This window comes from Moschus berezovskii, chromosome 1 (genome assembly GCF_049115385.1).
Source record: "Moschus berezovskii isolate FMDL1 chromosome 1, NW_MosBer_1.0, whole genome shotgun sequence".
Classification (NCBI taxonomy): domain Eukaryota; kingdom Metazoa; phylum Chordata; class Mammalia; order Artiodactyla; family Moschidae; genus Moschus; species Moschus berezovskii.
Genome location: NC_142460.1, coordinates 142,356,533 through 142,370,093, shown reverse-complemented (window position 1 = coordinate 142,370,093; position 13,561 = coordinate 142,356,533). Strand labels below are relative to the sequence as shown.

General features: G+C 43.6%; 1 protein-coding gene across 1 annotated transcript; it reads right to left on the bottom strand.

The window, feature by feature from the left end:
- Nucleotides 1-4,878: 4,878 nt before the first annotated feature.
- Nucleotides 4,879-6,415, bottom strand: LOC129551184 (dnaJ homolog subfamily A member 1-like). Its single transcript, XM_055418929.2, has 2 exons — nt 6,109-6,415; nt 4,879-5,406 (listed from the first exon to the last, which is right to left on the bottom strand). The coding sequence occupies exons 1-2, from the start codon at nt 6,413-6,415 to the stop codon at nt 5,087-5,089; spliced, it is 627 nt and encodes a 208-aa protein (XP_055274904.2). The 3' UTR covers nt 4,879-5,086.
- Nucleotides 6,416-13,561: the final 7,146 nt, after the last annotated feature.

Sequence of the window (13,561 nt, the reverse complement as noted above, 5' to 3'; positions counted from 1 at the left end):
CTCATCTCACATGCTAGTAAAGTCATGCTCAAAATTCTCCAAGCCAGGCTTCAGCAATACATGAACCGTGAACTTCCAGACGTTCAAGCTGGTTTTAGAAAAGGCAGAGGCACCAGAGATCAAATTGCCAACATCCGTTGGATCATGGAAAAAGCAGGAGAGTTCCAGAAAAGCATCTATTTCTGCTTCGTTGACTATGCCAAAGCCTTTGACTGTGTGGATCACAATAAACTGTGGAAAATTCTGAAAGAGATGGGAATACCAGACCACCTGACCTGCCTCTTGAGAAACCTGTATGCAGGTCAGGAAGCAACAATGAGAACTGGACAAGGAACAACAGACTGGTTCCAAATAGGAAAAGGAGTACGTCAAGGCTGTATATTGTCACCCTGCTTATTTAACTTATATGCAGAGTACATCATGAGGAACGCTGGGCTGGAAGAAGCACAAGCTGGAATCAAGATTGCTGGGAGAAATATCAATAACCTCAGATATGCAGATGACACCACCCTTATGGCAGAAAGTGAAGAAGAACTAAAGAGCCTCTTGATGAAAGTAAAAGAGGAGAGTGAGAAGGTTGGCTTGAAGCTCAACATTCAGAAAACTAAGATCATGGCATCTGGTCCCATCACTTCATGGGAAATAGATAGGGAAACAGTGGAAACAGTGTCAGACTTTATTTTGGGGGGCTCCACAATCACTGCAGATGGTGATTGCAGCCATGAAATTCAAAGACGCTTACTCCTTGGAAGGAAAGTTATGACCAACCTAGACAGCATATTAAAAAGCAGAGACATTACTTTGCCAACAAAGGTCCATCTACTCAAGGCTATGGTTTTTCCCGTGGTCATGTATGGATGTGAGAGTTGGACTGTGAAGAAAGCTGATCGCCGAAGAATTGATGCTTTTGAACTGTGGTGCTGGAGAAGACTCTTGAGAGTCCCTTGGACTGCAAGGAGATCCAACCAGTCCATTCTCAAGGAGGTCAGTCCTGGGTTTTCACTGGAAGGACTGATGCTAAAGTTGAAACTCCAACACTTTAGCCACCTCATGCTAAGAGTTGACTCACTGGAAAAGACTCTGATGCTGGGAGGGATTGAGGGCAGGAGTAGAAGGTGACAACAGAGGATGAGATGACCGGATGGCATCACCGACTCAATGGATGTGAGTTTGGGTAAACTTCAGGAGTTGGTGATGGACAGGGAGGCCTTGCGTGCTGTGATTCATGGGGTCGCAAATAGTTGGACACGACTGAGTGACTGAACTTAACTGAACTGGATCTTTCGATAATAACTTTATGTGCCCCTAGGCCAAGAGAACTCAGTAGTACTTAACAAGTAGGTTTCTGTATTCTTCATCCACAGAAAAGACCTCAGCTCCCAGCCTTAAAGATCTCCTACTTCAATGAGTACCTTCTACTGTACCCTACGTTAGATGCCGTAGTTCTGCAAGTGGAAAACCAGAGTCTCATGAAAATAAAAGGGTGGAGGGAGAGTTCAGAAGTTGCTTTCTGAAGCTCTCAGGCCCCCAAGTTGGTCTACAGATAAAAACAAATTTCTCCAAACATGTCTCTGTGTGGATTTAGTTGCTTCAGTTGTGTCTGACTCTGTGCAACCCCATGGACTGAAGACCCGCCAGGTTCCTCTGTCCATGGGAGTTTTCAGGCAAGAATACTGGAGTGGATTGCTGTTTCCTTCTCCAGAGGACCTTCTCACCTCAGGGACTGAACCCATGTCTGCTGTGTCTCCTGCTTTCCAGGCAGACTGTTTACCCACTGAGCCATGGGGGAAGAACATTGCTCAAATACAGAAACCCTAGTGCCTAGAGCGGAGAAGGCAATGGCAAGCCACTCCAGTACTCTTGCCTAGAAAATCCCATGAATGGAGGAGCCTGGTAGGCTGCAGTCCGTGGGGTCGCTAAGGGTCGGACACGACTGAGCGACTTCACTTTCCCTTTTCACTTTCACACATTGGAGAAGGAAATGGCAACCCACTCCAGTGTTCTTGCCTGGAGAATCCCAGGGACGGGGGAGCCTGGTGGGCTCCCAGGGATGGGGTCACACAGAGTCGGACACGACTGAAGTGACTTAGCAGCAGCAGCAGCAGTGCCTAGAGTGACAAGTTATAAACTCTACTCCCACCAGAGCTCAAATATCTGAAGCCACATGGAGAGAACTATAGGACTAGATCTGGGTTGCACAGAAGCTGGCTGACAAATTTTGGAGAATATGAGATAAAGATCTCAATATTAATGTGAATCTCTGGATGCGGTACTTGGGGGTTTCCTTGAACTAGAATTTCCCAAGACTTTCAGTGAAACTTATTTTTTTGTTTGTTTTGTAATCAGTATATTAAAAAGACATTCATACATTTCAAGAATTGCTTAAATTCTGATACCATATTTAAGCTTGTGAACATATGACTTTAAACATACAATTAAAGCTATTCATCATAATTTGCTATGGTGGTGGTTTAGTCACTAAGTAGTGTCCGACTCTTGCAATCCCATGGACTGTAGCCTGTCAGGGATTCTCTGTCCATGGGATTCTCCAGGTGGGAATACTGGAGTGGGTTGCCATTTCCTTCTCCAGAGGATCTTCCCAACTCAGGAATTGAACCTGGGTCTCCTGCACTGCAGGCAGATTCTTTACCAACTGAACTATGAGGGAAGCCCCATAATTTGCTATACTACCAACATTAAGTTACAGTTACTCTGGAGCATAAGTTAAATGGTTTAAAGTAAGCCTGTAACATACGTACAAAAACACCTTCCTATCTCATATATGCAAATTACTTCTCCATGTAAAGTTCTCGTCACTCTAACCTCTAAGTTTCCCTGCTTCAGAAGTCATTACTCTAAGGCTCACTGTGGTCCAAAGGTGGGGGGAAGTGGGGGTGGGAAGTAACCAGGACCAATAGCTATATATAGTAATAAAAGATGGCACAGCAGAAGGGAATGCAATTTACAAGTGCAAGCCCTCAAGAAGCAGCATATTATGATAAACCCCTTCTTTAGAAAGGTATCATTTCTATCACTGATACCACAGGCTAAATTAAATTATACAGCAGGCCATCTTCAAGTAACAGTTGAGGCAATAGAATAAATGCAGAAGTATTATAACATATCCCACTTAATACAACTATACAGACCAACACTTCTCTACAAATTAAGTTCTTTGTCTCACTGCCAGTTAAATACAGTTTTAATTTCATAGCTTAATAATTAAGGATCATACACTGAAGTCAATACATACACCTGGCATTTCAGTCTAAGTTATTTCATGTACATCAGTTCAGTTCAGTCACTCAGTCATGTCCGACTCTTTGCGACCCCATGAATCACAGCATGCAAGGCCTTCCTGTCCATCACCAACTCCTGGAGTTCACTCAAACTCATGTCCACAGAGTCGGTGATGCCATCCAGCCATCTCATTCTCTGTCGTCCCGGTCTCCTCCCGCCCCCAATCCCTCCCAGCATCAGAGTCTTTTCCAGTGAGTCAACTCGTCGCATGAGGTGGCCAAAGTATTAGAGCTTCAGCTTCAGCATCAGTCCTTCCAATGAACACCCAGGATTGATCTCCTTTAGAATGGACTGGTTGGATCTCCTTGCAGTCCAAGGGACTCTCAAGGGTCTTCTCCAACACCACAGTTCAAAAGCATCAATTCTTTGGCGATCAGCTTTCTTCACAGTCCAACTCTCACATCCATACATGACCACTGGAAAAACCATAGCCTTGAGTAGACAGACCTTGGTTGGCAAAGTAATGTCTCTGCTTTTTAATATGCTATCTAGGTTGGTCATAACTTTCCTTCCAAGGAGTAAGTGTCTTTTAATTTCATGGCTGCAATCAGCATCTGCAGTGATTTTGGAGCCCAAAAAAACAAAGTCTGACACTGATTCCACTGTTTCCCCATCTATTTCCCATGAAGTGATGGGACCAGATGCCATGATCTTAGTTTTCTGAATGTCGAGCTTCAAGCCAACCTTCTCACTTTCCTCTTTCACTTTCATCAAGAGGCTTTTGAGTTCCTCTTCACTTTCTGCCATAAGGGTGGTGTCATCTGCGTATCTGAGGCTATTGATATTTCTCCCAGCAATCTTGATTCCAGCTTGTGCTTCTTCCAGCCCAGCGTTCCTCATGATGTACTCTGCATAGAAGTTAAATAAGCAGGGTGACAATATACAACCTTGACGTACTCCTTTTCCCATTTGGAACCAGTCTGTTGTTCCATGTCCAGTTCTGACTGTTGCTTCCTGAACTGCATACAGGTTTCTCAAGAGGCAGGTCAGGTGGTCTGGTATTCCCATCTCTTTCAGAATTTTCCACAGTTTATTGTGATCCACACAGTCAAAGGCTTTGGCATAGTCAATGAAGCAGAAATAGGTGTTTTTCTGGAACTCTCTTGCTTTCTCCATGATCCAGCAGATGTTGGCAATTTGATCTCTGGTTCCTCTGCCTTTTCTAAAACCAGCTTGAACATCTGGAAGTTCACGGCTCACATATTGCTGAAGCGTGGCTTGGAGAATTTTGAGCATGACTTTACTAGCGTGTGAGATGATTGCGACTGTGCAGTAGTTTGAGCATTCTTTGGCATTGCCTTTCTTTGGGACTGGAATGAAGACTGACCTTTTCCAGTCTTGTGACCACTGGTGAGTTTTCCAAGTTTGCTGGCATATTGAGTGCAGCACTTTCACAGCATCATCTTTCAGGATTTGAAATAGCTCAATTGGAATCCCATCACCTCCACTAGCTTTGTTGGTAGTGATGCTCTCTAAGGCCCACTTGACTTCACATTCCATGATGTCTGGCTGAAATCAATTACAAAGTATGGCCTGACAAATGCTAGGGAAAATTTTTTAAAGTTGCTTTTACAAGTATTAAACTTATCTTGCACACTGAAGTCATCATACATACAGGGCAAAGTCAGAGCTTTTATATTCGAGTTTATTCTTCATTTAACTTTTAAACACTACTATAGTTGAATATTAAAACAAAAGCAAGTAGTGAGCATGTTATGATTATAGTCCTTCACTCAATCACTACTGCAAATAAAACACCAGCAGTGAGTGTTATTCACAGGCCCTACTAAGAGGTCTGACGCTGAACACCACCCCAGGGATGATGTTCATCATCCTCATATGCTTCTCCATTGTAATGGCGCCGTCTTTCCTGATTTGGATCAAAGTCCTCTAATTCTACCTGGTCAATTTCATCAATATCTTCTACTTCCTTCCTCTCAGGCAGAAGTTTTTCCAGCAAAGAGAGTTTATCAGGAGAGAAAAAGCCTTCCTCAGGAAAGTTTACCTTAAATTCAATGATTAGGCGACCCTTTTCATATGGCCTACGATAAACTGGCATGCCTTCATTTAGCACACACTCGATATCTCCATGCTTGACAATCTGACCTGGATGAGAAGTGATGACTATGGTTCGGTTGTCAAGAGTAGATATTGGCTTCTGGAAGCCACGCAATGCCTCAACCAGCTGTATGTCCATACACATGAAAAGGTCTTCTCCTCCTCTAGTAAAAACAGCATGGTCCTTCTTATCTAAAACAATGGTAATATCTCCTGGCTCCAGTCCTGGTTCTTGGTCTCTTTCACCATGGAATGTTATCTTCTGGCCATCATTCATGCCTTTGTCAATATGAACTTCTAGCATTTTCTTTTCTCAAACTATCTTCCTTCCGTTGCAACTTTTATGTCTATCTTTAGGACTGATCCGCTCCCCATGGCCCCGGCACTACATGCAGACAAACTGAATTTGCTGAACCGTTCTAGGTCCTATCTGATGAATACTTATTTGCATTCCAGTACCTTGACAATTTTCCACAGTTTATTGTGATCCACAAAGTCAAAAGCTTTGGCATAGTCAATGGACAGGGAGGCCTGGCGTGCTGTGATTCATGGGGTCGCGGAGAGTCGGACACGACTGAGCGACTGAACTGAACTGAACCTTGACAATTGGGAAGCATTCTACTGCTCCTTTCTTACCACCTTGGCCTTCACATTTGTCACAAATCACATTCTTTTGCAAGGCTAGTTTTCTTGTAGCACCATTATATAAATTTTCTAAGGTTACTATAAGTTGATGAACAACGTTTTTACCTCTCCTCTCTCTCTGCAACCTGCCTCCTCCTCCAAAAAACATATCAAAGATGTCCATGGGAGAGCCAAAACCACCACCTGCTCCACCTTCTTTAATTGCCTGTTCTTCTCCTTTGTCATATGATTCCCTTTTCTTTGCATCAGAGAGCACTTCATAAGCTTGAGAAATCTGTTTAAACTTCTCGCCTTCATTTGGATTCTTATCAGGATGGTACTTCAAGGCCAGCTTCCTGTAAGCCTTTTTCAGTTCTTGGGTGGCATTGAGTTTGACCCCCAAAACACCAGAGTAAGTGGTTTCTTTCACCATTTTATACAACTGGTGTGCGGGCCGATGCCAGTGTTGGGGAGCGGGAAGGAGCGTGTTGTTGTGCGCAGCTTAGGCAGTTGCTGCTCCTCCGCCTCTCAACAAGCGTTCTGGAAAGTTCCGTCAATGAAACATTTTGTATGAAAGCTACAAATGATAGTTAAAGATCCAGAAATTGCCAAGGTGACACTAGAATCTACCTTGGTGAACACAGCTCATACCCTGGAAATTAAATTTTTCTGTTCTGTATCATTTTAAGATTTTACCAGGATGCTCCAGTATTCTTGCCTGGAAAATCCCATGGATGGAAGAGCCTGGCAGGCTACAGTCCATGGGGTCGCAAAGAGTTGGACACAACTGAGTGACTTCACTTTCAATTTCCTGCATGCATAATAAGTCGCTTCAGTTCAGTTCAGTCGTTCAGTTGTGTCCGACTCTTTGCGACCCCATGAATCACAGCACATAAGGCCTTCCTGTCCATCACCAACTCCTGGAGTTCACTCAAACCTATGTCCATCGAGTGGGTGATGCCATCCAGCCATCTCATCCTCTGTTGTCCCTTTCTCCTCCCGCCCCCAATCCCTCCTAGCATCAGAGTCTTTTCCAGTGAGTCAACTCTTCGCATGAGGTGGCCAAAGTATTGGAGTTTCAGCTTTAGCATCAGTCCTTCCAGTGAAAACCCAGGACTGATCTCTAGGATGGACTGGTTGGATCTCCTTGTAGTCCAAAGGACTCTCAAGGGTCTTCTCCAACACCACAGTTCAAAAGCATCAATTCTTTGGCGATCAGCTTTCGTCACAGTCCAACTCTCACATCCATACATGACCACGGGAAAAACCATAGCCTTGAGTAGACGGACCTTGGTTGGCAAAGTAATGTCTCTGCTTTTTAATATACTATCTAGGTTGGTCATAACTTTCCTTCCAAGGAGTAAGTGTCTTTTAATTTCATGGCTGCAATCACCATCTGCAGTGATTTTGGAGCCACCCCCAAAAAAGTCTGACACTGATTCCACTGTTTCCCCATCTATTTCCCATGAAGTGATGGGACCAGATGCCATGATCTTAGTTTTCTGAATGTTGAGCTTTAAGCCAACTTTTTCACTCTCCTCCTTCACTTTCATCAAGAGGCTCTTTAGTTCTTCTTCACCTTCTGCCATAAGGGTGGTGTCATCTGCATATCTGAGGCTATTGATATTTCTCCCAGCAATCTTGATTCCAGCTTGTGATTCTTCCAGCCCAGCGTTCCTCATGATGTACTCTGCATAGAAGTTAAATAAGCAGGGTGATAATATACAGCCTTGACGTACTCCTTTTCCTATTTGGAACCAGTCTGTTGTTCCATGTCCAGTTCTGACTGTTGCTTCCTGACCTGCATACAGGTTTCTCAAGAGGCAGTTCAGGTGGTCTGGTATTCCCAACTCTTTCATAATTTTCCACAGTTTAACGTCGTGTCCAAATCTGTGTGGCCCAATGGACTGTAGCCCATGTTATTCTCCAGGCAAGAATACTAGAGTGGGTTGCCAAGCCCTCCTCTAGGATATCGTCCCAACCCAGGGTTTGAACCCACATCTCTTACATCTCCTGCATTTGTGGATGGGTTCTTTACTGATAACACCACTTGGGAATCCCTTTTATTAGGATATCTATCCCTAAACAATATGTTGCTTATTTTTGAAGAAAAAATAATAGCAAGCATAAACCTGTTTGTATTCGGAAAGGGTAACAGTGCCACTATTTTTCCTGAGAGAAGATGAACTGAAAGTCTCTGGGTCACAGTCTGGGTCCACTCCAGCTCTCAGGAGTGGAGTGCCTTTAGGAGATCCAAACCATGGAGAATAGAAAGAGCAGGAACATCAGCAGCACATGGTTAAGCCAAACCAAATGCAGATAGAAATTGCAGCCAGGCTTACTGGCCTGAGGTCAAAAGGATAGGATATTGGCATCAGGGTTCTTGGTGATGACTGTCCTGGGCATTTCTGTCTCTCAAGGCATACCACTGCAGTGGGCTGGTTCCTCTACATGTGGTGAACAGGTTTTATTCCAGAACATTCTTTCCCTTCTTTCAGGGGCTTCCCCTGACCTCTCTCCTATGATTTGTCTTTTATTTCCTGAACCCTATTTCTTCCTCTTCTTGGAGGAAGAATAATTCTATTATTTTGGTGAAGTGCATTGTCTCCTGGGCACGGTGGGCGGGGCGGGGAGGGCTTCCCTGTGGCTCAGATGGTAAAGAATCTGCCTGCAATACAGGAGACCCTGGTTTGATCCTTGTGTCAGGGAAGATTCCCTGGAAAGGAAATGGCTATCCACCCCAGTATTCTTGCCTGGAGAATTCTATAGATGGAGGAGCCTGGCAGGCTACAGTCTGTGTGGTTGCAGAGTCAGACACAACTGAACTACTAACACACACACATCATAGAAATAAATTCCTTCAGAATTTAAAAGGCACTGCTCCACAGCCTTTATCTAATAGAGCTTCAGAAGCTTAAAACCAACATGATTCCCTATATTGTCTATGTTTCTATGTAACCTGTTCTTTTCTTTCTGGAAGCATATAAACTATCCTCTTTCGGTTGGGAAGAGGGTAGTTTAAACTTCATTTGGTCTATTTCCATCTGGATACTCATGCTCTTCAGTTTCATGGAATTTTCTTGAATTATAATGATTTCTGCCCTCATTTTTTCTGTTGTAGAAATTCCTGTTATTTAGTATTCAACTTCTCAGACTGACTGGTTCTTTATTTTTCTTAGTTTTCATACCATTAAAAAAATATATTTTTCTTTCTGCTCTAATGTCTGAGTCATACCTTGACTTAATTTTCCCAGTCTTCTACTGAGATTTTGTTTATGCTATCTTATTTTTAATTCCTCAGAGCTCTTCTTTTGTACTATGAATATTCCTGCTAAAATAGCTTTCTTTTTTTTTCATGCCTAGAATTTTCTCTTATCTTTCTGAGGAATGAATGATAATTTGTTTTACTTTTTTTTTAAGCTTTCTTTTCTGCAAGTTGGTTGCCTCCAAATTGGTGTTTATTTAAATTTGTTTTGATCTCTGTCTTTCCTGTAGGAGGCTTTCATCAGATGTCAGGGGATCCTTGTCTGTCTGCTGATGGCAATGAATGGAGGAAAGAGCTGACTGGAATTGAGTGTGTGTGTGTGTGTGTGTGTGTGTGTGTGTGTATGGTGGCGGGGTGGGGGGGGAGGTTATGGGCTCTGAACTTCATTTCTGGATGAACTGGTTGAGCCCTTTATTGACAAATTCAAGCATCATTATAACACTGAGTTCGCCAAAAATTATTTCCGGTTTTCCCATACCAGCTTATGGAAAAACCCAAATGAACTTTTGGACCAACAAAATACTGTCCTATGGCTACTGTGACAAATAACCATGAGCTTAGTGACATAAAACATACATTTTCTGTCTTACAGTTTTGGAGAGTAGAAAGTCCAAAATCAGTGTCTCTGGACTAAAATCAAGACTTCGGCAGGCCTGGATTCCTTCTGGGATCTCTAGGCAAGAAGTCATTTCCTTGACTTTTCCAACTTCTCTAGGCTGGCTGCATTCCTTGATTGACCCCCTTCCATCCTCAAAGCCAGCAGTGCAGCAGCTTCTCTCCTCTCTGATTCTCATTTCTGTTCTTTCTGAATCTGCCACTCTTGCCTCCCTTCTGGCTACATTGGACACATCTGCATAATCCAGGATAATCTCCCCATTTTAATATTCTTAATTTGATCACATCCACAAAGTCCATTTCAAGGTAACATATTCAAATGCATGCGTAGCCGCTCAGTCATGTCCGACTCTTTGCGACCCCCATGGACTGTAGCCCACCAGGCTTCTCTGTCCATGGGGATTCTCCAGGCAAGAATACTGGAGTAGGTTTCCATGGGAAGGCCCAAATTGCCATATTTACAAGCATAAGGATTAGGAGGTGGACGTTTGCAGGGGTGGTGGGTATTATTCAGCTATCAGGCTCCTCTGGTGGCTCAGACGGTAAAGAATATTCCTGCATTGCAGGAGACCTGAGTTCTATCCCTGGATTGGGAAGATCCCCTGGAGAAGAGAATGGCTATCCACTCCAGTATTCTTGCCTGGAGAATCCCATGGACAGAAGAGCTTGGTGGGCTGCAGTCCAAGGGGTGGCAAAGAATTGGACATGATTGAAACACTAACACTTTCGCTTTTCACTTATTCAGTCTATCATCCCACTAAGATCTCACAACAGCAGCAGCCATTATTTTACTTTCCAAGCTGGAGTCTCTTTCCTAGGAGTCTGGTCAGTACAAGAGGAAAATGTAGATACTTACTGTGATAGACTGAATAAGTGAAAAGCAAAAGTGTTAAATTCACCCATTCCAGTCCATTTTAGTTTACTGATTCCTAAAATGTCAACGTTCACTCTTGCCATCTCCTGTTTGACCACTTCCAACTTGCCTTGATTCATGGACCTAACATTCCAGGTTCCTATGCAATATTGTTCTTTACAGCATTGGACCTTACTTTCATCACCAGTCACATCTGCAACTAGGCATTATTTTTCTTTGGCTCTCTCTTCATTCTTTCTGGAGTTATCTCTCCACTCTTGTCCAGTAGCATATTGGGCTCCTAGTGACCTGGGGAATTCATCTTTCAGTATTATATCTTTTTGTCTTTTCATACTGTTTATGGGGTTCTCAAGGCAAGAATACTGAAGTGGTTTGTCATTCCCTTCTCCAACGGAGCACATTTTGTCAGAACTCTCCACCATGACCTGTCTGTCTTAGATGGCCCTACACAACAGGCTCATAGTGTCATTGAGTTAGACAAGGTTGTGGTCCATGTGATCAGTTTGATTAGTTTTCTGTGATTGTGGTTGTCTTCTGTCTGCCTCTGATAAGGATAAAAGGCTTATGGAAGCTTCCTGAAGGGAGAGACTGACTGTGGAGGAAGCTGGGTCTTGTTCTGATGAGTGGGGCCATTCTCAGTAAATCTTTAATCCAATTTTCTGTTGATGGGTGGGTCTGTTTTCCCTCCCTGTTGTTTGCCCTGAGACCAAACTATGGTGGAGGTAATGAAGACAATCACCCTTATGGCAGAAAGTGAAGAAGAACTAAAGAGCTTCTTGATGAAAGTGAAAGAGGAGAGTGAAAAAGTTGGCTTAAAGCTCAACATTCAGAAAACTAAGATCATGGCATCCGGTCCCATTACTTCATGGCAAATAGATGGGGAAACAGTGGAAACAGTGTCACACTTTATTTTGGGGGGCTCCAAAATCACTGCAGATGGTGATTGCAGCCATGAAATTAAAAGACACTTATTCCTTGGAAGGAAAGTTATGACCAACCTAGACAGCATGTTAAAAAGCAGAGACATCACTTTGCCAACCAAGGCTATGGTTTTTCCCGTGGTCATGTATGGATGTGAGAGTTGGACTATAAAGAAAGCTGATCGCCAAAGAATTGATGCTTTTGAACTGTGGTATTGGAGAAGACTCTTGAGAGTCCCTTGGACTGCAAGGAGATCCAACCAGCCCTTCCTAAAGGAGATCAGTCCTAAAGGTGTTCATTGCAAGGACTGATGTTGAAGCTGAAACTCCAATACTTTGGCCACCTGATGCAAAGAGCTGACTCATTTGAAAAGACCCTGATTCTGGGAGGGATTGAGGGCAGGAGGAGAAGGGGACGACAGAGGATGAGATGGTTGGATGGCATCACCAACTTGATGGACGTGGGTTTGGGTGGACTCTGGGAGTTGGTGATGGACAGGGAGGCCTGGCGTGCTGTGGTTCATGGGGTCGCGAAGAGTCGGACACGACTGAGCGACTGGACTGAACTGCACTGAATGAAGACAATGGCAACCTCCTTCAAAAGTCCCGTTTTTGCACTGTTGCACTCAGTTGCCTCTGACCCTGCAGCAGGCCACCACCGGCCCACACCTCTGCCGGAGACTCCTGGACACTCACAGGCAAGTCTGGGTCAGTCTTTTGTGGGGTCACTGCTCTTTTCTCCTGGGTCCTGATATGCACAAGGTTTTCTTTGAGCCCTCCGAGTGTCTCTGGTGGATATGGGGTTTGATTCTAAACACGATTTCACCCCTCTTACCATCTTGTTGGGGCTTCTCCTTTGTCCTTGGATGTGGGTATCTTTTCTTGGTGGGATCCAACTTTCTCCTGTGGATGGTTTTTCAGCAGTGAGTTGTAATTTTGCAGTTCTTGCAAGAGAAGATGTGCACAGATCCTTCTACTCTGCCATCTTTTAGAAGATGTCTTCTACACGTGGACATCACCAGATGGTCAATACAAAACTTAGATTGATTATATTCTTTGTAGCCAAAGATGGAGAAGCTCTATACAGTCAGCAAAAACAAGACTGGGAGCTGACTGTGGCTCAGATCATGAATTCCTTATTGACAAATTCGGTCTTAAATTGAAGAAAGTAGGAAAAACCACTAGAGCATTTAGGTATGACCTGAATCAAATCCCTTACGACTATAGAGTGGAAGTGTCAAATAGATTCAAGGGATTAGATCTGATAGAGTGCCTAAAGAACTATGGACAGCGGTTGGTGACATCGTACAGGAGGCAGTGATCAAGACTATCCCCAAGAAAAAGAAATGCAAAAAGGCGAAATGGTTGCCTGAGGAGGCCTTACAGATAGCTGAGAAAAGAAGAGACGCTAAAGGCAAAGGAGAAAAGGAAAGACATATTCATTTGAATGCAAAGTTCCAAAGAATAGCAAGGAGAGATAAGAAAGCTTTCTTCAGTGATCAATGCAAAGAAATAGAGGAAAATAATAGAATGGGAAAGACAAGAGATTCTTCAAGAAATTTAGAGCTACCAAGGGAACACTTCATGCAAAGGTGGGGTCAATAAAGGACAGAAATGATATGGACCTAACAGAAGCAGAAGATATTAAGAAGAGATGGCAAGAATACACAGAAGAAGTGTACAACAAAACATCTTCATGATCCAGATAACCACAATGGTGTGATCCCTCACCTAGAGCCAGCCATCCTGGGATGCAAAGTCAAGTGGGCCTTAGGAAGCATCACTAGAAACAGAGCTAGTGGAGGTGATGGAATTCCAGTTGAGCTATTTCAAATCCTAAAAGATGATGCTGTGAAAGTGCTGCACTCAATATGCCACCAAATTTGGAAATTCAGCAGTGACCAC

Coding starts and splice junctions, on each gene's coding strand:
- LOC129551184 (XM_055418929.2), bottom strand. CDS start 6,415: ATGGTGAAAGAAACCACTTACTCTGGTGTTTTGGGGGTCAAACTCAAT. Junction 5,407..6,108: donor GTTGCAGAGAGAGAGGAGAG/GTAAAAACGTTG, acceptor CTTCTCATCCAG/GTCAGATTGTCAAGCATGGA.